Source organism: Mus musculus, chromosome 12 (assembly GCF_000001635.26).
Source record: "Mus musculus strain C57BL/6J chromosome 12, GRCm38.p6 C57BL/6J".
Classification (NCBI taxonomy): Eukaryota; Metazoa; Chordata; class Mammalia; order Rodentia; family Muridae; genus Mus; species Mus musculus.
In genome coordinates this window covers 112,677,459-112,704,267 of record NC_000078.6, presented here as the reverse complement: position 1 = coordinate 112,704,267, position 26,809 = coordinate 112,677,459, and the positions used below count along the sequence as shown (strand labels likewise).

Here is a 26,809-nt window from a genome sequence, read left to right as displayed (position 1 = left end):
TGCTGTGTTTCTCAAACTCCTGTGTACCCAGAGCCAGTGGGAAACTCGAGGAGTTGAGAAAGGGGTTCCCATTCTCCTGTGCACCCAGACATTGCTGGGACCTCACGGAATTGGGAACAAGGGTCCATGGGGTGGAATCTGGCTTATCTCCAAGTGAGTGCCAGAAGTACTGAGGGGCTGGAAGAGAGGCCATCTATGGGAGGTCTGGGTGCAGCTCTTCAAAGACCTCCCCAGTCTTTGATGAAGGAGACAATCCTCGCTTATCCAAACTATTATTCATGGCAGATGAAAATGCATAGGTCAGCCGGGCGTGGTGGCACACGCCTTTAATCCCAGCACTCGGGAGGCAGAGGCAGGCGGATTTCTGAGTTCGAGGCCAGCCTGGTCTACAGAGTGAGTTCCAGGACAGCCAGAGCTATACAGAGAAACCCTGTCTCGAAAAACCAAAAAAAAGAAAAAAAAAAAAAAGAAAAGAAAAAGAAAAAAAGAAAATGCATAAGTCTTACTCAGGGTGGACCAGAGATTGAACACCTTTTGCAGGAAGGGATGCCCAGGAAGGGAAGCTCGTTGCCTAAACACTCGGGCCTATCTAGACATCTCATTAGCATGGAGAACTCTAGTTTTTTGTGCTGTTTAGGTGACTGTTGTCATGGTCCCCTTAGTGGTGTGTCGTGGTCACATGTTTCAGGACCAATAGTCTGGCCAGGAGCTGACTCTAATGCCTGCTGTTCTCAATTTTGAGATTTACTGGGGTTTTTAAATCTGCTTTGACCTTACCAGTTCTTCTGTCTGGTGGCATGGTTGCCCCACATGAGGGTCTCAGCCTCCCATGAGCGGAGTCTCTATGAGCCAAGTGCTCATGGACACATGAGTCTACTGCTCTGTGTTGGTTGGAGCCTGTGAGTCAGGCTCTTGTAAAGTCAAACTAAGGGGAGATCTCTGCACAGGCTGTGTGTTCTTGTAAGTGCACCCATGTAGCCACTGTGTAGCACCTGTGTTGCTACTTTGTGGGTTCTTCTTCCTTGCAACCTTTTCTTCCACCCTTCCAATCCCCTATCACTAGATAGGAGAGAAAGAAGAATGGAGGGGAAAGGAGGCAGTGTTATCATTAGATTACTTCCTGCTGGGTTGATTAAGGACACCAAGTTCCTGGGGGGAGTCCGGGAAGTTTGATCTTCACCATCAGATATCTAATTTCCTCCTCTCTCTCCTCCTCCTCCTCTTTCCCCTCCTCTTCTATGACTACTTAACAAACAGCGACCACCACCAACCAATCAACAACCCACACTGCCTCTTGGGACTCATTTATATACCCTCTTAAATGTCCCCAAAGTTTCAAATGTCACACGCTTGCAAAAACTATCTGTAGCAGGCAAAACCACGCCCCTGCTAGAGCACTGGGCAAACCAGTCAGCAGCTGTGGACAGCCTGAAGCAGCCCATGTCCCCACACCTGGGATATGAAAATTCTTAGATTCTTAGAATATTTTTGTGTTTTGAAAGAAACCAAAATTCCAAAATTGTCACTACATACCCATTGGAGTGCCTGTGTGGACATGGATCAAGCTTTACCACTAAGAAGTTTGCTTGGCTGGTAGATGTAAGGAGAACTACTGTTGGCAGCACTATCCCAGGACAGGTGGGTATGCATTGCATGAGGAAGCCAGCTAGGTATGAGTCAGAGAGTGAGCAAGCCAGGAAGCAGCGTTTGTCTGTGGTTTCTGCTTGAGTTACTGCCCTGACTTCTCTCAAGGGTGGATTGTGACCTGGAAGTGTAAGCTGAGTTGTTTTTAGTCATGGTGTTTATCACAGCAATGTAAAGTAAACTAGAACAGACGCAAAGCCCTTTAACCACCATAGAGGCTGGACTTGAGGAAAGAGATACAGTTAGGAAGTCACTGCTGTCCTCTGTGGGCATCCTTCCAAGCCTCCCCCAGGACCAATGGGCGACTATCCAGGTGGACCGGGGGGAGAACAGCCCGGCTTTCTGGGGTTATTATATACTAGTCATAAATTGACGCTCTTTAATCCCTGGGGCTCATCATGTTTCTAAGATCACAGACCATGAGCATCAAGTGACAAAAGGCTCAAGTCCTCTCACAGGGTTCTAGTGACTCTTGGGCATGTCCTGTGGTTAAGTCCGTGGATCTAAAGTGTGTTGAAGTTGGACATATGTGACAGCTGGCATGAAGTCCATGCTTGTCTCTGTGATCTATAAGAAGGGCCTGGGAAGGAGCCTCTAGGAAGGAGGGAGACAGATTCTCTCCACAGCCTCCAGCAGGATCGACCCTACAACCCATTGCCTCAAGTCTTCTGGTCTCCAGAAGAAGAGAATGAAGTGGTCATTTGTAGTGACTGGGTTTGTGGTGGTTTGCTTTGGTAGCAGTAGGAAACTCATAGACACCCCTTTGCTGCTGTGTGATTCAATGCACAGGTGGGTGGGTCTGTGATGCACAGGTGGGTGGGCCTGTGATGCACAGGTGGGTGGGCCTGTGATGCACAGGTGGGTGGGCCTGTGATGCACAGGTGGGTGGGCCTGATGTGGCAGTAGACCATCATAGACCATCAACAATGGCAGCTGTTCTAGATGCTCATTCTGGTTTATTTATAAACAAAGCCTGGGCTGGTCTCAAACTCAAGAGCCCCCTGCCATAGCCTCCTGGGTGCTGGCAGTACAGGTGAGATCATGTGGGTGGGGTGTGTGATCTTTTTGGAGTGAACCACCACTCCTTTGAAGCCTGGTATGAAGTTACTAACCTTTGTTTTTCCCTCAGTCTCAATTAATATGGCCAATCAGAAAAAAAAACAAAAACAAAAACATTCCTTCCCTCTACGTGGCATTACCCCACCCTGGTGACCTTGTCTCAGGATCGGGTCACCTCTTGTCTTCTGTCAGAACAGTTTACAGAGCCTTTACTACCCTCATGTCTCTCGAGTCCCCTCCTTTACTGTGTCACTTCACTTGGACCTGATCCTGGGGAGGTGACAAGCCATTAAACCCCTTAGACAGACTGCACCAGAGTGTGAGAGACAGATAGACTTCCCAGGTGGAGATGCAGCTAGGCTTCCCCTTACGCCTCCCCTCAAAGTAAAAGACAAATGGCCTCAACACGTGCCCCCTCCCGAGAGAAACAATGCAGTGTGTGGTGCGAGTGTGGGTCTGGGAGGCTGCCCGGCTCCAGCTCACTCCGGAGCAGGACATGAAGCTTCTGGATGCGGCAGGAACGGAGCAAGAACAAGCTTTACTGTGGTTCCCGGCCGGTACCCAGGCTGCTGCCACAAGAGCCCAGAGACCTAGAGGAGGGTCAGCGGCGGGAGAGGATGCCGATTCTGGGTGTTGTCCTAACGGTAGACCCACGGGAAGATGCTAGAAGGGTGGCGAGCTGTTCTGCTCAAATGTCACCCATTTGAATCGAGCTCTGACTTGGCCCCAAACATCAGCTGCCCCTGTGAGCTCCTCGTGGCTCACAGGGTGATATTTGATCTGCACAAACATAAAATTAAACACGCACAGCAGCATTCCTGTCGTTAAAGGGAAACTGTGAATCCGAGCCAGGCCCGAGCGGGTCCGGAAGGCACAGCAGTGCAGTGGCAGATGCTCCCTCTCCCGGTGTTGACGCCTGCTGCTTACCCTCGGCTCCCTCGGTATGTGTGCGGCCCCATGGGGCAGCCATTTGGCTGGTTAACAAAGGAGCAAAATAAAACCCTGAGCTGGTCTAGGCAAGGTCTGAGGGAAACTGGTACCACCGCCCCGTAGAGCAACCGTGTCTGGGGATGCTCAGAGACCATGACGGAGAGCAACCCCTGGCACGGAGGAAACATCCAGAAGGCTCTTTGGTAGTCTGCTTTATCTTCCAGAAGAGGCATTTACATGGGCTGGTAAGGTGTAGCTCATACGAGGGAAGATGGGATACAGCTGGGAGACAGGTTTACAGATCCCTTGAGGTGTACAGTGAGGACATTTATCTTTAGGGGAAATGCCATCAAAGACATCACCTGCAGAGGGGCCTCCGGGTGGACAAAAGGACACATAGTGGCTCATCCACAAGCTATGCAGTCTTCACACAAGATGGCCAAGGCAGCAAACATGGCACCCTTAAGGAGGCCACTCCCCACTCTTCTAGTGGCACCAAGCTCACTTCATTCGCAGCAAAGCTCTGTCCCCTGTGGGAGAGCACACTGGGTCCCCTCCCTGACAGCCTCACAGAAATCTTTCCACAAACGTCATTTGCAGCCAGGGGTCATTCAAGAGGCAATGAAGTGGAAGCAGCTCATGTTTTGAGCTCAGAGTCTGTGCTTAAATGCAGGACTGGTGTGATGGTACGGGGCGATGAGTCTTCAGAGGCTCCTGCAAGGACCTGCTGGGAGGCTTCATCTTCATGGTGACATGCTTCCTGCAGGAGGGACTGATGGAGGACTATACTTCCCTCCTCAGAACAAGAGAAGAGATGCACTCAGACTTGGGGACACCACAGAGGGCTCTTCCTCCCACTTCGACAGTGTGGTGCTCCCCACTTCGACAGTGTGGTGCTCTCCACTTCGACAGTGTGGTGCTCCCCACTTCGACAGTGTGGTGCTCCCCACTTCGACAGTGTGGTGCTCTCCACTCGACAGTGTGGTGCTCCCCACTTCGACAGTGTGGTGCTCCCCACTTCGACAGTGTGGTGCTCCCCACCTTGACAGTGTGGTGCTCCTGGAAGTGTTTTGCTGCCCTGGAGCCCATGCAGCCTTCACTGCCCAGATCTTCCTGTGCCACAGACGTGGTAGTTGGAGAAGGAGCTTCTGCACCAGCCAGGTAAATGACTGCAGCATCACAGCTGGAACTGGGGCCTCACGGTGTCAAAAGCCCAGGGATGCTAGGGTGTGCCTGATGTTCCGGAGTTCAAAGGTAATTGTCATGCTGTGGCACCCACAAAGACAGAACCCAAGGGCTTAGAGACTGCATATAATAGGGTGTGGGCCACCCATGTAATAAGAAATGTCAATCATGTAAGTGTGGTGGAGAGCCAAGCCACAGACCACCACCTTGGGGAGCTGTTGAGAGGATGATCTCACACACACACACACACACACACACACACACACACACACACACACACACACTATTCTGATATTAAAGTCCTAGCCTTACTGTCTTAGACTGTGATCTTACTGGGAACACAGTTGGTACAGTGGAATCAGGTGAGCTCTCATCCCAAGTGCCTCATGAAAATGGAGCCTGTGGAGACTGACAGCAACAGAGGGGGTGCTGTGAGGATGAAGGCTGAGCTCTGGCACAACGTCTCACCAGCAATGGAGGTCAAAGTGTGAGCAAGCACAGAAGGTGGGAGAGGAGCCTGGGACAGCCCAGGAAATCAAGGGCCCTGCTTGGACCGCAGGCTCTTCCCTGCCCTGTGAGCACCCTGGCCCATGCCTTCGTTGCTGCTGTCCTAGCAGGGAACACAGGAACTGCTCTTACCCACCTCCCCATGACCTGCTCTGAAGCAGGAAAGCAGACTGGCACTGTGCATAGACTGTGGTCCACACCGAGGACCAACCCACCAGGCTCTTCTATTGGCAAGTATAGTACCCACAGTAGGGGTCCCCAGTCCCCAGTCCTCCTGCCTTGTGGCACTGCTTACTGAGCTGGTGACATACCTTCTGTGGGTCCATCTCCTAAGAATCACAAGAAAGGCTTTTTCAGTGGGGAGATGGTTACTCACGTTCGATGACGCTGGTCCTTCCTCAGGAGACCATGGACCGAATGGACTGAGCTATGAGAGGTGAGGTGTGCTGAGCAGGACACTGGACGGGACACAGTGCTGGTGGCATAGTCTCCCTGACCCGCCTTTCCCTTGCTCTTCAGGCTGGGACTCATGGCTGCTAAGCTTACGGTCACCCATGGCGATTAGCCTTGTGAGCTCGGCACTCCTCTCAACCTCATTGTATCTATCAGTGACCTTTCTGGAAACAGCCGTGGGAACTAATTCTGTCAGGCTCCTTGTACTGGCTAGTTTTGTGTCAACTTGACACAGGCTGGAGTTATCACAGAGAAAGGAGCCTCCCTTGAGGAAATGCCTCCATGAGATCCAGCTGTAAGGCATTTTCTCAATTAGTGATCAAGGGGGGAGGGCTCATTGTGGGTGGTGCCATCCCTGGGCTGGTGGTCCTGGGTTCTATAAGAAAGCAAGTTGAGAAAGCCAGGGGAAGCAAACAAGCCAGTAAGAAACATCCCTTCATGGCCTCAGCATCAGCTCCTGCTTCCTGATCTGCTTGAGTTCCAGTCCTGACTTCTTTGGTGATGAACAACAGTGTGGAAAGTGTAAGCTGAATAAACCCTTTCCTCCCCAGCTTGCTTCTAGGTCATGAGTTTTTGTGCAGGAATAGAAACCCTAAGGAATTCCTTGCCTTACCTCAAGGCTGCTGTTGAACACCTCCCCATCCCTTGCGTGCCTGCCACTCTAGGAAGCCTCCATTCTCAGGAACCCTGGGGAAAGAAGGGGTCATGGGCCCTACAGGACATACCTAGCGTCACAAGTGCAGCCCCTAAGCTCTGTTTCCAGTGCTGCCAGCATTTCCAACACTGGTTTCAGGATGGAGAGGACACAGCCTCTACCCTAACTGCTACAGTCTTTGCCATCACTCCCCTTCCTCAGACTAGGCAGGGAAGGTAGGCTCGTGGAGGAGTGGGCTGGGTGGTGGGGAGCATGAGGCTGTAGGAGCAAAGGCTGATTGAGGGGCCTGGATACTCTGTAGTATCCAGAGTATTTAGTATTTGGGAACCTTAAGCACGAAGCAAAATCCACCACCACCTTTCTTCTTCCGGTCACAATCACTTGGGTTGGGCCGGGCTCTTCGATTTTCTGTTCATATCCTGGGCTTCACACAACAAAAGGGCTCTCTCTTCTGCAGTTCTATAAACAGGAGGAGTGAAGTCCAGTAGCCACAGGCTCCAAGGATCCTTCCTACTGCCCAGCCAACCAACCCTGCAGTCCTCAGCTTACCACAGTGCCCGAGTCTCTGCCTCAGTTGTCACCATGCCCATCTGCTGGGCTTGGCGATGCCCTATTGGCTGTCAGAATATGGTGATGCTGAGAAGCTGGCATTGAACCAGAGAGATCTCCTTATCCATGTGGTTGACACCATCCAATCTAGGAGGCCCTGGACAGAGAGAAAGGACAGCAGGCTTCTGTGTGAACTAAGAGAGACCTGTCAGCTCTGGACCTAGGACATTATAATTCTGCTCCCAGCACTTGACCTTGCAGACTGACTGACTCATACCAGGCTTTTCCTTTCTAGCTTGCAGACAGCAGGGTGTGGGACTTCTCGGCCTCCACACTCACATGGGCCAATGCATGTAAAAGACCTCATCTCTTAGTTCCCTCTCCAGCCCACTGCTTCTGTTTGTCTGGAAGCCAGGGCTTATCTGTCTGTGTCAAGATGTCCTTTTTGAAATTTTATTTTTAATTCCATACATGTCTTTACGTGAGCATGTTGCAAAAGTGTGGGACCCTCAGAGATCAGTGGTGTTGGAACCCCTGGAGTAGAGTTACAGATTGTGTTAGAACCAAACTCAGACCCTCTGCAAAAGTAGCTCATACGTGGTGGCGCATGCCTTTAATCCCAGCACTCGGGAGGCAGAAGCAGGCAGATTTCTGAGTTTGAGGCCAGCCTGGTCTACAAAGTGAGTTCCAGGACAGCCAGGGCTATACAGAGAAACCCTGTCTCAAACAAAACAAAACAAAACAACCCCCCCCCCAAAAAGCAACTCATAACTTGGTCATCTCAGTGTGAAGATCATAGTTCATAGTTCAAAACCAGGTTGCAAGTATGGTGCTGGGGCTAAGACTTCCGCAGAATTTCTGGAGACACAGCTTAACTCACAGGAGTCACAAAAGACAGAATTCCCCCTAGGTAAACAGAAAGTGACTTCTCAGGATTTGTGGGATAGCTCATGAACCAGGCTAGGCTTCCACAAGCAATGTCCAGGGCCCTGCTAGCCCTGGCCCTGGTGATAGGTCAGCTGCCCCGTCATCCCCAGATGTCACCACCAATTGCAGAGATACATTGCCTAGTTTGACCGGGATAAGGTACAGCAGCAGGAAAGTTGTCTCATTATTCACTGACGCCCTGGTACCAGCCTCTTGCAGAAAAACAAGCCAGGTAGCTGGGAGGCTGTGATGGCGAATCTTCATTGTCTGCTTGGCTGGATTTGGAATCCCTTAGGCGACAAACCTTTGGGAAAACCTGTGAGGGTCTTCGCTAAGGTGGCACCATCCCACGGGCAAGAATCAGACTGTATAAAGTGAGACCGTGAGCGTTCAGCCAGCACTCACCCATTTCTGACTGAGGTGACCAGCTGCCCCGACTCCTGTCACAACAGCTACACCAGTGCATACCGACACATTTCTGCTCCATCGTGGGTGTCTCCAGACCCTCAAGCTGAGAGCCAAACAGAGCCCTCCTTCCTCAAACTGATCTTGTCAGACTACTCATATAGTCTTGCGTGCGTGAGTGGAAAGGAGAGGAACTTCTCACAGACCACATCATCCAAAGGTGGTGGGCAAGGGCATTAACCAATGTCCACCAACACTGTTGCTCCACTAGTTTAGTTGGTTCTAGGCACTGGATGTAGGGGATGCCTGATGCTTAGAGCAGTAGCAACCTGCTGGCGGTCACAGGAGAAAACCCATAGCACAGTGAAGATGCCAGCTAGCCCTGCGTTGTGACTTGTCATACAGATGAGTGAGCACATATCTGCTGCTGTTGTTGATTAATCCCCCAGCAGTGGCAGCCAGAGTTCCTCACTACTGCTCCAACGTTGTGGATTCTTGAATGAGAAACACACAGACACACACGCACGCATGAACACAGCCTTATACTTAATAAGCCTTAATCTGCTCAATCTCTGGGCCACTCCCAAACTTCCACATTGCTAAAGCCTCCCCTCTGATACTCCTGAGTTATTACTTACTAAAATCTATATTCCATCTTTGCTGCCTTAGACCCAAGGGGAGGGGGACTGGGGCCATTCTTCCCGGCTCTTACATGATTGTACGCTGCTCTCTTTTGCAGCTTTCAAGCCTGATCTTTCTGTTTCCCCACCATGGTGGTACTAAATCCTTCTGCCCTTGGTTCCCTTGCTTGGGAAAACTAAAGTCCTGCCTTTGTCTCCCTGCCCAGTCATTGGCCACCAGCAACCTTGTTTACCAATTAGAACCAACTGGGGGCAGGGAACGGAAGCGTCTTACATGTGGGATCCTCATGTAATATTTTGGGAACCCAATTAACACAATACAAGCAATTAACCAAATCCACAAAACGTATCTATTCACTCCAGACAGGACACCAACAGACCTCAGAAACCATTCCACCCACATCCAGGTTGGTAAGCCAATTCATTTTAGAGGAGTTACTTATAGGAACATGGGTAAATTAAAGGCAGCTGAATAATCAAGACAGCCCAGCAAAGCATGGGTGACCACTCCAACACCTTCATCCCAGGAGCTTCCTGCCCAACCTGCACACGACTCCATCAAGAGTCCTCTTTCCCCAGAAATTACTCATAGTTTACATAACCAGGAGGAGGAGGCCTTTTGAGTCTTACAATTTTATGAGTCTTGTATGTTTCATTAGCTTAGGAGTCTCCTTCCTCCCTGTGTGTGTGTGTGTGTGTGTGTGTGTGTGTGTGTGTGTGTGTGTGTGTGTGGTGGGGTGTTTCAGTTTGGAGAAAATAGCTACACACCATGCTGGTGCAGCTGGACTGTTGAGGTCCCATCAGATACACCAGCCTCAAACCAATGCACTGATTCAAAACGCTATGTGAAACCCGTTATACACCTACTCACTCACACACCTACGTGTGCCTCCATGCACCCACAGCTCGTCAGTACACCTATCCACCCACCCACCTACACGCTGAACCTTTATTCATATCCTATAGTTAACCGACTGAAGGCAAATGTGCGGGCGACATGGTTAAATTTACTGTTTGGAAAGAACTGGAGAAAGAAGAGGCATAGGGACTCTGGATGCAGCTGTGGGTATAGAGCTGAAGGAACTGATTGCAGAGATGTGAGGGAGGTGTTGACTGTCAGACATGGTATCTGGGGATGTGATGCTTTTCAGGATCTCTCAGTCCACGACTAGCTGTCACGGAGCTCAAAAGCCGCATAGCTTTTCTCCTAGACCTCATGTGATTTTGCCTCTGGGGATAGGGTCAGAATTCTTTTCCACAGCAATCTTTTTACTGTGGAGAAGCCACATGCTTCTGAACTTCCTGTCAGCTGTCTGCAACATCATGGTGAGGACCTGGTAAGTCTACAGCAGCTCCTCTGTCTTAGGTTCTGCTGTCACAATGGTGGTCTCAGCATCCCATCGACAGGGAAGCAACCATTAATTCTATGGATCGCCTTCCTCCCTCCCTCATTTCCACAGCTACGCACAATGAGGTGTCAGGCCCTCCTAACAGCTCTGCAGACACAAAGCTGAACACATCCCACGAGGACCCCGCCCTCGCGGACGCTCCAAGGCACGAGTGACTAAAGGAGGCACGGGTCGAGCAGGAACCAGCTTCTCCAAGGCTCGCGCTTCCACCCGGCGTTCCTGGCGGCCACACTGCCCGGAGGCCGCGTGACGCCAGAACGCGGGGCGTGAGGAGTGCGCCTGCGCGAAGGGGCTGCGCGTGCGCAGCGAGTGTGCAGAAGGCCGGGAGTGTTCAGGGTCGTGAGGTGGAACTCTACCGCTGTCGCCACGGTGTCCTGGCGAGTGCTGCGCCGGCTCTGTCCGGCGGAAGTTGCCGGTCGGTGCGAACGAGCGTCCTTTGGTCACAACTGGCTCTGGTGTCAGCCGAGGCTGCTCCCTTGATCCATCCAGGAGAGACAAGGACCCACGTCTGAGTGCCGAAGGGCAGAGGCATAGGGCTGCGCTTCGCGGGTGATTGTTCCCCTATAAGGGCCCTGCCTCCCCTGGCTCCCGGGCCCCAGACTCCTAAAGCTCCTCTGGTCCCAAGCTCCCTAGATCCCCAAGTCCTAACTACTTTTCTAGACCCCAGTTTCTCAGACCCTAAAACTCTAAGATCGCTGGCTGCCTAGAATCTTAAGTCTTCAGAGTATCTGGCCTCCAGCTTCCCAGACTCTCAGTCCTTAAGGTCCCCCAAACCCCCAGCTTCTCAATATCCCAAGCCATAAGGACTCAGGCCTGCAGCTTCCAAGCCTTAAGACAGTCGAGAGGACAGTTCCTTCGAGAGAATAAGACAGTGCAAAGGTGAAGGCTCCCTGCCCCCCTTGGATCTTTGAGAGGTCCATTTCGGAGTACCCCTAGAGGAAGGGTAGAACTTGTCGCAAGGGAAGAATGGGTGTCCCTAAGAAGAGTCAGAGCAGGCCCCCAGAGAGCCAGGTCTGAGGCCCAGGGATGCCTATGAGAGAGGAGACTGAATAGAGTGAAGTACCAGGAGTAGCTGCTGGTTGGTGGGAAGAAACCAAGGAGCCTGAGAAGAGTACAGGGAGTGAGGGAGGTTCTGCTTCACTGGGTGACAGGGTGCTGGTTCTGGAGTGGGTCTGCTGGAGCTTGGGAGAAGCCATCTTGAAGTGGAGCAGAGCCCAGAGTAGCTTTACTCCATGTTCCAGACACGGATACCTGAGGCCACCTGGAGAATGGGTTGGAAGCAGCCAAGAGAACCCAAAGCAAAACGGAATGAGTACAGCCAGCCCTGCTTGTGGTGAGCGTGGGGCAGGGAATCTGTTACAGCCACTCATCCACTCATCATGTCCAGCCTGGCCACAGGAGGGTGCAGAACCAGGAGAGGACCCAACACTGCCACAGAGATTTGCACACAAGGGTTGTTAGATGATGTGTGCATTCTAACACGTGACATTGCTCATCCCAATGGTCATAGCTAGGGCTGTACCTTGACCACCTACCATCTCACACCAAAGGATTAGAGTACCTAGGAAGCCCTTTAAAAACCCAAAGGACTAAGAAGTTCTTTAAAAACTCAGTAAGAAAGTTGGTTGTAAGAGCTGAACCAAGTTGATCCAGACAAAATACAAATGATCCGTGAACCTAGAAAAAAGATGCTCACATACTGAGAGAAATGACCACAATGGCGAACTATCATATTTAGAAATTTCCTGATTTGCTAAATGTAGTCAGGGCTGCAGGGAAACAGAGAATGCCCCTTGCATAGGCAGTTTGGCACCCTCTGAGGGAATTGTAAGTGCCTTCTCCTTAGGCCAGCCATCCTACTTTTGGGAGTTGGGTACCCATAGTGCTTCAGTGCCATTTAAGAATATTTGTTACAATTGCTTACAGTCAGAACTGGAAGTTGCCCAGATGCCCAGCACTGAGAGACGTGATAACTTAATAAATGTGTGCTGGAATAAGCCCACTGTGACATGCTACAGGAGTGAGAAAATGAAAGGACTGGGTGGAGAGAGAGCTCTGAGGTAAAGTGCTTGCCTTATAACAGTGATGGCCCAGATTCAGTCAGAACTTAAAGCAGGCACAGTGACACACTGTGATCTAGCATGGAGGAGATAAAGACAGGTGGGTCTCAGAGTTTGACAGCCAGCCTAGCCTACTGGAAGCCCCAGGCTAGAGAGCGCCCACATCACAAACAACAGTAAAACAAGGAGGGATGGCTGGGGGGGGGGTGTCACCTTGAAGTGACTGGCCTCCACATGTGCACACATACACAGGGACAAGGGATCGTTTGTGTGAAAGAAAAGCAAGGTGCACATACCACATCTGATGATGTGCCACCTTTGGGTGTGGCACTGAGGGAGTTCTGTAAGCCTGTGCTGGCCAGCTTCATGCCAACCTCTACACAAAACAGAGGCAACTGGCAAGAGGGAATCTTTTGTTTTGCTTTCCCAGACAGGGTTTCTCTGTGTAGCCCTAGCTGTCTTGGAACTTGTCCTGTAGACCAGCTGGCCTTGAACTCAGAAATCTGCCCACCTCTGTCCTGGCTCCCAAGTGCTGGGATTAAAGTTATGCACCACCACCATGAGGCAGGAAAGAGAATCTTAACTGAGAAAAATGCCTCCTGTAGGCAAGTCTGTGGGTTATTGTTTTGATCAGTGATTGGATGGCAGCTTACTGTGGATGATAGAACCCCTGGGTCCTGGGTGGCATAAAAAAGTAGGAACAGCAAGCTATGAGGAGCAGGCCATCAGCACTGATCCTCCGTGAACTCTGCATCAGCTCTTGCCTCAAAGTTTCTGCCATGTGTGAGTTCTTGCCTTGACTTCCCTCAGCGATGACTGTGATCTGAAGCTATAAGCCAGAATAAACCGTTTCCCTCCAAGTTGGTTTTGTCATGGTGTTTTATGACAGCAATAGAAGTGCTAAGACAAGGTCACAATAGGGGAAGGAAACACAAAGCACACAACTGGTCAGTCATGGGGAAACCCTGCTGCTTACAGCAGAGACCTGGAGGTAGAATCCAGATGAAAGGAATGTTAGGTTTTCATCCAATTCATCAAAATGTTAGAAGACAATTGGTAGTATGACGCGGAGCTTTCCAGAGCTGACTGTCTTCCAGGTGCTAAAGTCTCTGTAATACAACCAACATGTTCTCAATACCTGTCCAGAAATACTTTGCATATAAATGCATATTCGTGAGCATGTAATTCCATCATATAATTTATCGCATCAAGGGGGGAGGACAGCATAGAGTCATTTTCACTTGGCAGTATTTTTTTTATATTATCGCAGTTCACCTTTTTGTTTTAAGTTTAATTTTATGGGTCTGTTTTGCCTGCATGTATGGTATGTCTGTACATGCAAAGCAATGGAAAGAAGAGGGCATCAGATTCCCTGGAACTGGGTCCAGTTAAGACATTCGTGAGCTGCCATGGTGGGTGCTGGGAATCAAACCTGGGTCTTCTAGAAGAGTAGCCACTGTTCTTAAGCACTTAGCCAAGTCGCCTGCCTGGCACGTTGTTTTTGATGGTGGTACTGTATTCTATGCAATGGAAGGATAGCCGCTCTCCTTCCAGTGGATAGTTAGGTCTTCTTCAATGTTCCTGTATTGAAAAGTGTCCTAATGACCTTATTTCAAAGTCACTTCATTCTCTGCACACTCATCCATGGGACTGATACCCTGGACTGCTGGAGGAAGACACCTGTGCAAGTTGTAATATAGGTGGCTGTGCTCAAATTTCTCCCAAACAAAGAGTACTGTTGTCCCAAGTATCATAAAACATATCCCAAAATTCCAGACTGTGTATCTGTATGCCCCAAGTCCGAGTCCCTGTCTGAGTCTGATGGTGTTTACAGCTGGGCTCTGAAAAGGTGGTTAAGCTTAGGTAGGTTCGTGGGTGTGGTGTCCCTGTGATGGGATTAGTATTCTTGTGAGGAGAGGAGGTGAGCTAGCTTTCTGTGCCATGTGAGGTCACAGAAAGCTGCCCTCGGAAGACCTTGAGTGCTGCTTGTTCTTGGCTCCTGCTTGATGTCTCTCAGCAGACCACGTGGGACACAATGTTTTCTCTCTCTTAATCTGCAAAATGGTATCTTTGTGTGTTTCCTAAATTATTTACTGCAAGCTTCAAGCTATCCAGAGTTTTAAGTGCAGAGACGTCACGTTCCCACCGCCGACCTGCCTGGAACCTGCCTCACTGTGCACATGTTAATCAATGGATATACTCATGTAACATTCCTGTAAGACCCAAATCATATCGCCCGGGAGGAGCCCACAGATTCCAGTGGATACTCGGCTTCTGCCCCAGCACCTGTGGCCCCTGTTGTTCGGCCCCCAGTCTTGCTCAAGCATCATCCTGTCTGTATGCGGCTTGGCTCTCTTCTCTGCTGCAGGGTCCATGCACTTCCTTGTGTATCAGTTTTCATCACCACGTGATTATTTTTCACTCCATGAACTTCCTGTACCCATCCTGCCTTCTGTTGATGGCTATGCTGGTACTTTCCAGTTTTTGACAATAATGGCCAGAGCTACTTACTGTTCATTTGAGTGTAAATCTTTTTGAGGGTACACATTCGTCTCTTTAACACATCACTAGAAGAATTGTTGGGTCCGATGACAGGTGGTGGATTTAACTTCATTATAAATTGCCAGTCCCTGCTGGGCATGGTAGCACCTGCATACAATCCCAGTACTCAGGAAGCCAAGGCAGGAGATTCATGAATTCAAAGCCAGCCTGGGCTGCATGCCTTTTCCAGAGTCCTGGCGGGAGGCAGTGATGGGCATCACGAAGGCTTTCCCATCATCGCACAGCTATTTGCCATGCTATCTTTTCATCTTAGAATGTGTGTGGTGGTACCTCATTCTGCTAATTTGCATTTCCTGGTAGTGAGAAAATGGAATGTGCCCTCCCCCCTCCCCAGCCTTATTAGCTATTCTTGTAACTTGCTGGATCCAAGTCTGTCTCCCAAGAAGATGAAGTGGGGTGTTGCCCTCAAAGCCTTATTTGGGGGAACTCTGGAGCATGAGCTGAACAGCGGGACAGTGTCGGATTACTATATACCCAGCGAGGACTTCCTCATCGGAGGTGTGTGTCTCCCTCATGGCAGTCTGTGTGCTTAGTGCTGGGTGATGCGCAGGATCAAAGTTGAAACAGGGTGTCGCACTCGATGTTATCAGAAGGTCACCCGATAATCTGGCTTCTGTGACTCTGGGCAAGGTTATTTAACAGTGAAACCTTAATCACGTAGGTGCAGCTTGTGGCCTTTCTAGAACGGAGGTTGCCGACAGCGAAGGGGAAGCAGAAGTCACTGCCAAGGACACTCCCAAGGAAGTCACACCACGTAGTGTCGGCATCTATTAGACCTGTGGCTACTGACACACAGCCCCGTGGCCAGTCTCTGTGCCCAGTGCTGTGTTCCTCCCTGCCCACTGCCCTCATGTTTCGCCAGTGTTTTCAAGTCATGTTTTGCCATGTGTATTTTTGTCTCAAATTTATCATTTTATCCAGGGGGTTATTTCAACACGCTGTTCCAGCATCGCCAGCTCCTCGAAAGGACTAATCTTAACATTTCTTCTACTATATTTAGTATGAATGAGGCAGAGTCCCTGTCTTTGCCTGGATGTATTTGATCCCCTTCTGCCTGAAATGCACTCTGGAGAAAAGGTTGAGACCACCTAGAACTTCAGATTGGCCAAGTTACGTGTCACAGCAGAGGAAAACATGCAACCGGGAGGCAAACCGGAGCAGGGTCATGGTGGCACCTCACATAAGGAGGGGGAGAGGGGAACGAGAGGTGGCAAAGGTGGTAAGATCAACAAACTAGCACCAGGCCACGGGTGTTGGGAGTAAAGGGTACTCAGACCTCGCCTTCAGAAGGAGGGTCCGTTCAAGTGATGACTGGCTGCAGCGGCTGAGAGGGAGACTGATAGGTTGGGAGAATCGAGGGATCGAGAGCTCAGGGCCAGGCCCTTCATCAGCTGAGGAGGATGGGACTGTTAACCGGAGCGTGTGCAGAGAAAACAAAGGGCAGAGATGGGGAGCAGCGCAGACTGGGGGAGCTCCCCTACCTTCCTACTCTGGCTCCTGGAGGCAAGTAGAAGCTGAAGAGGAAACCCAGTCTGTCCAGTAGGGAGAAGGAGCCAGGCTTCATCGATGCCACATACACGGGTCACCTGCCCTGAGAGGCAGGACATGGTGAGCCATCAGTGGGATGCGCAGACAGAGAGGTCAGATCTGGGATCCCTTGGGAGGGAGTAAACATCCCACCTCCCTTTTGTGCCTGATGGCCTGTGGACACTCCTGGCATGCTGCAAAATACCAATAATTCTCACTGGGGACCAGGCCAATGGGGCCAGGAAGGGCCTGGGCCATATTCTCAGCCTCCCACACACATCTGAAATACCAAGTGTGCAGAGTTGTGTCTTCCCCACCCCCACCAAACTCATACCAAAGTCCTATCCGCCAAGGAAATGAGGCACCTGGTTTTGGAGACAGGCCTGTGAAAGAGGTAAGTAGAGAGGGTTCTAGTTCAGTGTGATTGTGTCCTTTTTTTTTTTAAGCAATAATGCCTTATCTTTTTTTAAGATTTATTTATTTATTATATGTAAGTACACTGTAGCTGTCTTCAGACATTCCAGAAGAGGGAGTCAGATCTTATTACAGATGGTTGTGAGCCACCATGTGGTTGCTGGGATTTGAACTCCGGACCTACGGAAGAGCAGTCGGGTGCTCTTACCCACTGAGCCATCTCACCAGCCCTGATTGTGTCCTTCTGAGAAAGGACATGGACTTCAGAATGCACTGAGGGCACAAAAGACTCAGTCTACACAGAGAGAGGGGTCTCAGGGGCTAATCTACTTACTGTCCCTGCGCTTCTGGCCTCTGGAACCACAAGACATGTCTGTTGTTCAGTCCCTGTCTGTTGGACTGTCATGATAATCTGGGCCAGTGAGCAGAGCCAAGACAAAAACAGAATGCCAGTCCAGCACCTCTGTAGGTTTTCCCATTCTGCAGGATCCTGCTCAGGGAGGTGAGAGTCCATGGGCCTGGAGAGCCACTGGCTTATCTGAGGGGTCACTTAGTACCACACCTGGAGCTGTGTGAGCACCACAGCTTTTGGCCTGTGTCCTCAGTAGCTGCAGGGCATCTGGACCACCTCCCTCTGTCCAACCTAGAGCCTACAACTGCCTCTACTTCAAGCAACTTTGTAGCCTTTGAGCCGCAACTATAGCTAGTGTTACCCCATGACTTATGCTATAGCTGCCCAAGAGGGGGAGGGGGAGAAAGAAGCAGGAATGAGGTGGCTTTCACAGATGTAGACCTAACCAAGCCATGCTCAACAGCAGTGACCTGTAGTGAGAATTTTGGAATTTTGGTTTCTTTAAAAAAAACCCAAATATTATAAGAATATGTTTTCATTTAAATCCTAGGTGTGGGGAGATGTGGCTGCTTTGTAGCAGGTGACTATGATTTGCCTCATGCTCTAGCAGAGGCAGGGTTTTGCCAGCTGGGAATAGTTTCTGCAATTGTGTGGCATTTGGAATTCTGGGATTTTCCCCAAGGGTATATAAATGCTGGAGTCCCATAGGCATTGTTGGTAGTTGGTTGTGTTTGTGTGTGGTTTGTTAGAAAGTCATGCTCAAAGGAGAAACAAAAAGAAGGAAATCAGGTTCAAGGACTTCTACATCTCTCTCCCTCTATCCTTCTTTCTCTCCTATCTAGTGCTAGGAAGTGAAACCTGGGCAAAAGAATCCACAGAGTAGCTAAGTCCAGCTACAATGATCCTCACATTAATGCCATCACAGGGACACCCAATGCTGTGGCTGGCCTGGCGTGCCTCAGACCTGGGTGCCAGTGTCCTTAGCCTGGGCTGTTCTGACCTGCAGCAGCCCCTGATGGTTCACTGCTGTTCTAGACAACACACACAAGCAGACACCTTCACTCCATTCCAGTGTAGCAAGTGAAACACTGAGGCAGAAGAGAGGAGGCAAGGGGCAGGACAGAGCCTGACCAGGATAGAACCGGAGTCCCTGTGTGGAACAGAAGCTACCATGACTGTCAGAGGCCTCTGTCCATGCATGTACCAGGAGTTCTAGTAAGCACTGGCAGGGAGAAGCGCAGGCCTCCTCCACAGGAGATTCAGGGAAACAGAGAAAACATGGTGGACAGAGGAGTAAAACAAAGGCCCCACGTAAGATGGAGACTGCCCTGTCCTCTGGCTGCCTCTCAGCTTACAGAGAACTCCAGCTGCTGGCCTAATAAAGGGCATGATGGCAGAGGCTGCAGAGGTTGTGGGCATGACGACAGATGTCATGGAGGAGTGGGGGTGGTGAGGGTGATGGTGATGGTGGACATGATCATCATGATGACAGAGTGACATAAGCTGGGTCGTGATGTTGTTGGATGACACCAAAGGTGACACAGAGGGAGGTGGTGACAGAAGTACTGGTGGCAGAGATGAAGGTGGAGATAGAGGTGAAGGGAGGGGGAGGAGTGATGGGTGTGGGGGTGATGGTGAGGTGGAAGTGATGCTGGTGTTACTGAATGTGATAGAATTGGTCAATAGAAAACATGGTAATGGTGGCAGTGATGACAGTGGTAGAGCTGGAGAAGGGAGCAGTGATGCGATAGTGGAGGTGATGGTGGTGCAGGTGATAAAGGTGATGGTGGTGGTGCAGGTGATAGAGGTGATGGTGGTGGTGTAGGGGATAGAGGTGGTGGAGATGGAAGTGATGGAGGTGATGATGGAGGTGGTGATGGAGGTGGAAGGGATGGAGGTGGTGATGGAGATGATGGAGGACCATGATAGTGGTGCAGGTGATGGAGGTGATGATGGCAGTGGTGGTGGTGCAGGTGATGGAGGTGGTAGTGGAGGTGGTGATGGAGGTGATGGTGGTGCAGGTGATGGTGGTGGTGCAGGTGATGGAGGTGGAAGTGATTGAGGTGGTGATGGAGGTGATGATGGTACAGGTGATAGAGGTGGTGGTGGTGGTGATGGAGGACCATGATGGTGGTGACGGAGGTGATGATGGAGGTGGTGATGGTGGTGGTGATGAAGGTGGTGGTGGAGGTGGTGGTGGTGGTGATGGAGGTGGTGATGGAGGTGGTGATGGAGGACCATGATGTTGGTGGTGGTAGAGGAGGGGGTGGTGGAGGTGATGTAGGTGGTAGAGATGATGGTGGGTGTGGGAATCATAATAGAAGTTGTAGAGATCATGCAGAGGCAGATGGCGGTTCAGAGATGGTACTCGTGGTAGGCTCGTGGCAGGGCTTCAGTTGGTGGAGGCAATGGATCTTGGGGCACTGACAAGCAGTGGTCAAGGTGGAGGTGACAGAGATGGACACTGGTGGTGAAATCTCTGTCTCAGTGGCGATGATGACAATGGAGGTGGTGGTATGTGGAAACAGCACAGATGGCATTGAGAGGATGGGAGATATGGCGGTGGCTGTGATGGCGACGACTCTACAAGCTGGGCTGTCTGCAGAGATAGGAATGAGTTGGGAGTAGATAGAAGACCAGGGCAGAGGCGCAGGGGAGCTTGGCGCTCACCCCCTTCCACTCCCGTGAAGGTCAAGTGTAGAGCAACAGCTGCAGTGAGTGTTCATCTTCCTTCCCTGAGGTTGTCTACACAAACTCCCTGTGCTGTTTATGAATATCAGAAAGGCGTGGAGCAAAAGGATGCTATGTGGTGCACGGCTTCCCTGAGGCCAAGGGCTAGGGAGTCGGGGAGGCAGCATCTGCCCCTGCTGCACTTGTTTCTTATGGCCTTGACCACCCCTCACCCACTTCCTCTCACATGCCGGCCATCTTACCCTATGCACCCTGCTCTGTGGTCCACTTGGAGGCTCCTGGGAAGCTGCAGTATCTAGGGAGGAGTCTGGACTCCCCTGCACTCACCCCCGCACCCCAGCTCTGCCCTGCTCTTCTGCTTAGTGCTCAGGCCTCTGGCCACCAGGGTCTGTGCTGCTCACTCTGCCACACAGCGGAGGCACCCACCCAACACTCCTGGGAAGCAGGCAAGTCCTAGACTTGTTGCCCATTGGCTGAGATTTTGAGGTACTGCCAAGACTTTGTACACGCCTCAGTTTACCATCTGGCCAACAGGTCAAGATGGACATTTCCAGGGAGGGTGCCAAGAGGCCCGTGCCGTCTAGGAATGGAGCTGGAGGCTTAGTAAAGACCAGCGGGGAGGAGTCCACAGACCAGAGGGGCCCCAGGAAGCCTCCCCTCCCAGGGTTCAAGATCCCCTTCTTCTCATCACCATGGCAACAGCTGCCTTCTCCTCCTCCCGCACTGGGAAGCTTGGGCTGAGTCATGGGCTCATCTGGGAACATGACAGGGCCTCCTGCAGGACAGTGGCTTCCATCCAGGCTTCGTGGGAGGCACGGCCAGTGTGGGGCAGGGGAGGGCTGGGCACCTCCTCCCAGGACTTACATCTGAGGCCAGAACTGGGAAAGCCACAGGAATTGGCCCAAGAACTGTCAGGCCCTTCCGGTACCAGCTTAGGGTGGCCAGGACTCCCTCTGCCCCAAACTTGGCCCAAGCAGAATGGGACATGCACATGCTGAGGCCGTTCTACTCCATCTGCCAGAGGGCCTGGTAAGATGGTGGACAAAGCCTGGAGGGCTCATGGGACATCTGCACCCCTATGCAATGGCCAGCACAGGGAGGTGTAGGGGAACTCACCTAGACTCCTAACCATCAGCCTGGAGCCCAGCCACCCACCAGAGCGGGCTAAGAGGGAGTGAGGGGGAAAACAGCCAAGCCTCTGGTCCAGCTGTACCCTGAAAGAAGTGTGAAGTAATGTGGAGGGGGAGATGAGAGAGCAAAGGACACACAGTCTGGGGTTTGCCTGGACGGTTTGGAGGAGGCGGAGAACCACAACCACAGAATCAATCTTAGATCCAAGACCCTGCCCTTCCTCGCATCATCCTGCCTCTCTGGGTTTCCTCTCCCAATCTCCCGCACCAGGGGGAAGAGGCTGCCCGGCACTAGGCCCAGTCCACTCACCCCACTGGGCATGAGCACCTCTTGGACTGAGTCCCCAGGTCACCCACCACCCCCACTCCCAGCCTAGCAAACCCCACTTTTCCCAACCCCGAGAATCATCACAGCCATCGTCACCTGCGGTTGGCTTTATTACACTGCCATCGTGACCAACAGAGTATGTGGAATAGGAAGACGGCGCTCATTTCTAGGAATGGTGCAGCTGACCGCAAGCAGGGCTGTGCAAAGATCCCAGCCAAACCTGGGCAGAACTGTCCTGTGGAGTCATTTCTCAGTGGTCCCTCCAGGGGCGGAGCAGCAGTGAGACCACAGGCAGGAACAGTAGCTGGGTTGGCCCTGGGAGCTCCACACAGCAGAAAGCACCTGGACCCCTTCTACAGCTGTCCTGTGCTCTCCACACAGGCAGCGTATCAGACATATACATACACGCAACTGAACCATGCCAGTTATAAACATATAACCAGTCACCATTCTTTGTTAATTTCACAGTAACTGTGCACCAAAGACAACAAGAGTCCAGTGTTGACTCAGGGTAGGCAACCTGCCCTGGGAAAGCAAGCACTAGAGGAAAAACCAACACAGGGGTGTTCTGCCTGCATACATGTAGTACTACACACACACACACACACACACACACACAACGGGGTTGGGTGAGGGAGGGAGGGAGGGAGTGAGCGAGCGATCACTCAGTCACAGGGTCCTACCAGCCTCTCCAGAGGTGGAGTCAGAAGCCAGGACAGCACTGTCTCTTCTCCAGCACTGCAGCCTGTCCTGGGCCTCCAGTCTTGGAGCATCACTGATCAGAATCAGCTTCCCAGGGCAGCCATGGACATAGTAGGCGAGCACAGAGACGGTTAGGAGATGAACAGTGGATCTGGCCACCTTGGGGAGACCAACTGTCACTTCACTCCAGACCAAGCAAACAAATAAATACATCAAGTGTTAGCAGAAGACACATGACTTAGACTTGCCCAACTGTCCTCTGGGCCACTTGCAATCAGCAGAGACAGCCCTGTTGGGGAGAGGGCAGGTTGTTTCAGGCAGCGCTACCACTTGCTGAGGCCACCCCCATCCTGCCCCACACCCTTCCTGAAATGACCAAGGCTTGCTTGGTGTGCAGGTCGTCAAAGTAAGGTGGCCCATATCCACAGCAGAGGCAGAGGGCAAAGTTCTTCACATTTCAAGGGCACCAGCCTTCCTTCCAGGGCTGTAGATGAAGGGACAATCTGCCTCCTTTCTCCCTGTGACAGCTGCTCCTACTCATGCCCCTCGGCAGGAGGTGGTGCGGCGAGCATTACTCCTGTTAAAGCTGGCCAAGCTCTGGCCTTGGGTGTGCGGTGCCTGGGAATGACCACGGCTCCAGGGAGACCCTCAGAAAGCAGCAGAGCGACTCCCAGGGTCAGGCCTGCTGGAACACAGCATCAGCTTCAACATGCAAAGCTTGGTTCATGGCAAAATCTGCCATCACCAGCCCCATGAAGCCAGTAGGGGACACTTGCAGGATCTTCAACCAGTAGGGGACACATAGTGGCCTTGGGAGGCTCCAGCTATTAAAGACAATCCATTTCCAAATTCTCCTTCGTTGTCCAAAGTCCCACTCCAGGGACACCCAGCTTCAGCTGCCCTCCTCATGATGCTCGGGGTCCCTGCTGGAGCTATGCCTCCTGAAAGGCCAGCTGCATCTCTATGGCCCCTGCTGGTACTTGTTGTGCCTGAGGCCTTCTCAACAGGGGCTCCTGCTGTCACTCACCAGGAATGGCCTGCTCACTCAGTGCACCCTGTTAAGACACTTGCATTAATGACTTTCTTGACAAGTTGAGTCATTCCATCGTGGCATTAGGCAAACAAGGACACTCTCAAGTCTCCCAGCAGGACAGGGAAGCTCCAGGGCAGGAAAACTGAGTTACCTCTCACTGCCCAGTGTGCGGGCAGGCCAGGCACTCTAGAACCTTGCTAGAGAGGACAGTGAGGAAGAAAGTGTCCCTAACTGGGCAGGGTACAACCTCAGGTGTGAGGTGGGGAGAAGGAGAGAAGGCGGCAACCCATCCAAGAAGCAGCAACATTCATTCAGGTTGGCTGGTGCAACCTTCTAGCCTTGGGGTAGTGCTACCACCGGCCTGTGCTTTTTTCCTCTGCCCCAGAGTCCCACCCAGGAGACCCTGCCCCTTTTCTCCCTCCACCTTGGGGGGGATACAGAAAAACACTTCACACAAGCAAGGGCTTGACTAGGCCATAGTGGAACTTGCGGACATGGCGGTACAGGTCACCGGACTGTGTGAATCTGCGCTCACACCAGCGGCAGGCATGGGGCTTCTCCCGCGTGTGGACCACAGCATGCCGGCTTAAGTTGTGTGAGTACTGGAAGCTCTTGCCACACTGCACGCAGGTATAGGGCTTCTCCCCAGAGTGTGTCCGTTCATGCCTCTTCAGGGTGTATGTGCAGGAGAAGGTCTTGCTGCAGAGTGGGCACGTGGGCACGGACCCCTCGGGGGAGAGCCTGGCACGGACACTGTCCCGCTCCCGGAAGTGGGCGCTGAGATGCAGCTGCAGTGCGTGGGTGCTAGGGAACAGCTTGCAGCATAGCGGGCAAATGCAAAGGTGCCTGCTGGGACCCAGCTCTTCACTGTCGAGCACTGGCTCTGCAGGCAGCCCAAGCTGCTGGCTGCCCGTCCCTTCGATGTGCAGTGGCTCCAAGTCCACTGCCAGGCCCTGGGCTGCAGAAGCACAGACTGGTGGTGGGGATCGGTCCGCGCTCTGCGGGCTGCTGCTATCTTGTTCTGAGAACGAATCTTGCTCAGCCTTCACCAGAGGCTGCGCCACTTGCTGTACGGAGCTGCAGAGGGATGTCTGGAGGCGACAGGGTGGGTGTACCTGCTCCGGTCTTGGGCTAGGCTTCAGTGACAGGTCCAGGGCCCCACTTGACTGCTCTGCAACCTGCCAAGACGGAGGTCCAAATGTTGGCAGGGGATGGGTAGCCTTGACCCCTAGAGATGGGTGTTTGGCCTTTGGTGCGGCTTGGCAGAAGGCAGGGGACCAGGAAGGCAGGGGGTGTGGTGGCTGCCCAGGAAGCTCTGTCCCCAGCGTACGGGTCTCCAGATCTGGGTCCTTCTTTCTGAGTCTGCCCTTGCAGACCTTGACGATGTCATACATGTGCAGGTAACTGGCGGCAGCCAGGACGTCCTCGACAGGTAGGTTGTGCAGGTCCAAGCGGCCCTCGTACATGAAGTCCAGCAGGCGGCTGAAGGCGGGTACCGTGACGATGTCGCCGTTGAGCCGCACCGTGTCGCGGCTGCTCGCGGGCTGATCCCTGTAGAAGAGATGGAAGTAGACACTGCACGCGGCCAGTACAGCGCGGTGCGCAGGGAAGCGCGCGTCGCCCACCAGAACAGTGCAGTCGCACAGGAACCCCAGCTCGCGCTGCTGCCTCAGGCGGCCCAGCAGCCGTACGCCGTGCTCCGGGAACTCCATGCCGCCGCAGTCATCACCTGGGCACAAACGGGACGCCTGTCAACACGCCGGGGATGCCGTGGCCCCCGCTCGCCCCGACGCGCCCTTCCCGGGTGCAGGCAGCCCACAGAGAGGCGCGGGAGTGACGCGCGCAACCGCCAGCCCTGAGCTGCCCCGGCACCTGCCCGGAGCAGGAAAAACTCGATCGAAAGTAAACAGAAGCCGCTCTGCCGCCGGGGCGGGGCTCGGGGCGCAGCGGAGGGGCCGAGCCGCGCGGACAGAAAGAAGTCAGGACTTCAGGCTGCCTCGCCCCCCCCCCCCCGCCTGCCGCGCCCCCCGACGCCAGAGTCGCCGCCCGCCCGCACCGCCGCCAGCTGCCACCGCTGCCGTCGGCCCCATTTATGGCAGCGCGGCCGTGGGGAACGGCCGGCTAGGCAGGCGGAGCCGAGTACCCGCCCCTGTGCTCACCTTCGCCGCACGCGCGGCTCTCCGCTCGTTCTGCAAGCTTTCCCGTGCAGCTCGGACCGCACCGAACTGGGGGCGGCGCGCCCCGGCCGGGAGGGCGCGGGGACCCGGACGGCGCCGGGCGGGGCGCGCACTAACTTGGCCGGCGGGGCAACGCCTGCTGCTTGCCCCGCCCCGAAGAGCGAAACTCCCGGCTGGAGCTGGAGGGGGCGGACCGGGCGACTTCCCGGAGCGGCCGAACCGCTGAGGTCACCTCGCTACCCCTTCTCTGTCCGCCCCACCCGGTCAGTCCCGCTAGAAGCTAGCCCGCCGCACTCTGTGACGGGAGGGGGTGCGGGACCCTCTCGCGATACTTGTCTCCTGGGCCTCTGTGTCCTCCATGGGGTCCCGACTGCCCTGGTGGACAAAGGGGCAGTTGCTTCTCCGTGGACTACGGGACAATGGCCTCGGACCCGTTGGAAGACGGTCCTTCAGATGGGTCAGGGCGCCAATGAGAGACCACAAATGTCAAAAAGAAATTCACTTCGCCCTATGAAGATTTCTCTTGAATTCACGTTAACACATCTGGGACAGGCCGTGGAGCTGGGGTCTCAGAGAGAGAATTACCGCCCTCTGCAGACCCTGGGCTGACAGTCAAGCGCACTAAGATCTGTGACAGAGGGCACTGGGTAGGGCAGATGTGGTGGGATGGGTTTAAGACACAATCACAGAGAAGTGGCAGGAGACCTCCGGAGTTAGGCAGACAGGTCACACACAGGATGTAGGAGGAGTGATATGGAGAGAGGCCAGGGCCGGCACCCTGGGCACAGTGTTCCAGGGGAATCAGGGTCAGCAGGGTTTGAGGAGACTCCTGCTTCTTCTGGGGAGAGGACGTGACAATAGAGCCCGGGGTTTAGAGGAGTCGAGGCCCCTTGGCATGGGCTACACCAATGGCTCCCAAGTGTGCAGGCGGAGGGGTATTCTTAGCTGAGGGGGCTTGAAGTTGCTTGAGACATCGCTCACGTTGAGCTTCATTAAGCTTGTCAGTTAGACACTCTCATTTACAGTTCTAGCGTGAGGGAGGGGCCACGCAGTACCAAATCACAGAGCCAGAGTTCCTATGGGGCTAGGCCCGTTCCGAATTTTCACCTTGCATTTGTTAGAAGTCCAGGGACCAATAATGTTGGGTGGGCACCACATAGAGAGCTGGAGGGTAAGTATGAAGGAGGTCTTGCACAGGAATTACAGGGAAAGGGGTTTGGGTAGAATATCCAAAGGCATTCTGGGTAGAGACAGCCGCTGAGTCCTGTCTCTCCCCCCAACCCCCTGCCCGGCTCATTAGACACTCAGAACAGAGTACCCAGTTGTGAAGTGGGGCTTTCTGGCTGTTGGGGACAGCTCCAGGGGGCCTGTTCAAAGTTGTATTGGAAGCCCAAGGGGGCTCCCAGGGTTCCTGGAGGACCTAGATTCTACAGGGAAGAAAACCAGTGTTGTACTAAACGGAGGTTGAA

General features: G+C 52.9%; 1 protein-coding gene and 1 long non-coding RNA gene across 4 annotated transcripts; both read right to left on the bottom strand.

The window, feature by feature from the left end:
• Positions 1-3,836: 3,836 nt before the first annotated feature.
• Positions 3,837-14,634, bottom strand: Gm30298. Of its 2 annotated transcripts, XR_003950268.1 has the most exons (7): positions 10,424-14,634; positions 8,315-8,808; positions 6,983-7,139; positions 6,392-6,892; positions 5,152-5,752; positions 4,675-4,899; positions 3,837-4,429 (listed from the first exon to the last, which is right to left on the bottom strand). It is a non-coding gene; the product is annotated as a predicted gene, 30298 (long non-coding RNA). The 2 variants fall into 2 exon arrangements; XR_003950269.1 differs by lacking the exons at positions 6,392-6,892; positions 6,983-7,139; positions 8,315-8,808; positions 10,424-14,634 and having other exon boundaries at positions 4,675-5,226; positions 5,702-6,047.
• A 6,886-nt stretch (positions 14,635-21,520) lies between these two features.
• Zbtb42 (zinc finger and BTB domain containing 42) lies at positions 21,521-25,620 on the bottom strand. Of its 2 annotated transcripts, none has more exons than XM_006516052.4 (2): positions 25,323-25,620; positions 21,521-24,714 (listed from the first exon to the last, which is right to left on the bottom strand). In XM_006516052.4, the coding sequence occupies exon 2, from the start codon at positions 24,627-24,629 to the stop codon at positions 23,613-23,615; it is 1,017 nt and encodes a 338-aa protein (XP_006516115.1). In that variant the 5' UTR covers positions 24,630-24,714; positions 25,323-25,620; the 3' UTR covers positions 21,521-23,612. The 2 variants fall into 2 exon arrangements, with proteins under 2 accessions (XP_006516115.1, NP_001093930.1); NM_001100460.1 differs by having other exon boundaries at positions 21,521-24,892; positions 25,323-25,428.
• Positions 25,621-26,809: the final 1,189 nt, after the last annotated feature.

Bases quoted from the DNA above. Each gene is read 5' to 3' on its own strand.
- Zbtb42 (NM_001100460.1), bottom strand. From the start codon at position 24,875: ATGGAGTTCCCGGAGCACGGCGTACGGCTGCTGGGCCGCCTGAGGCAG.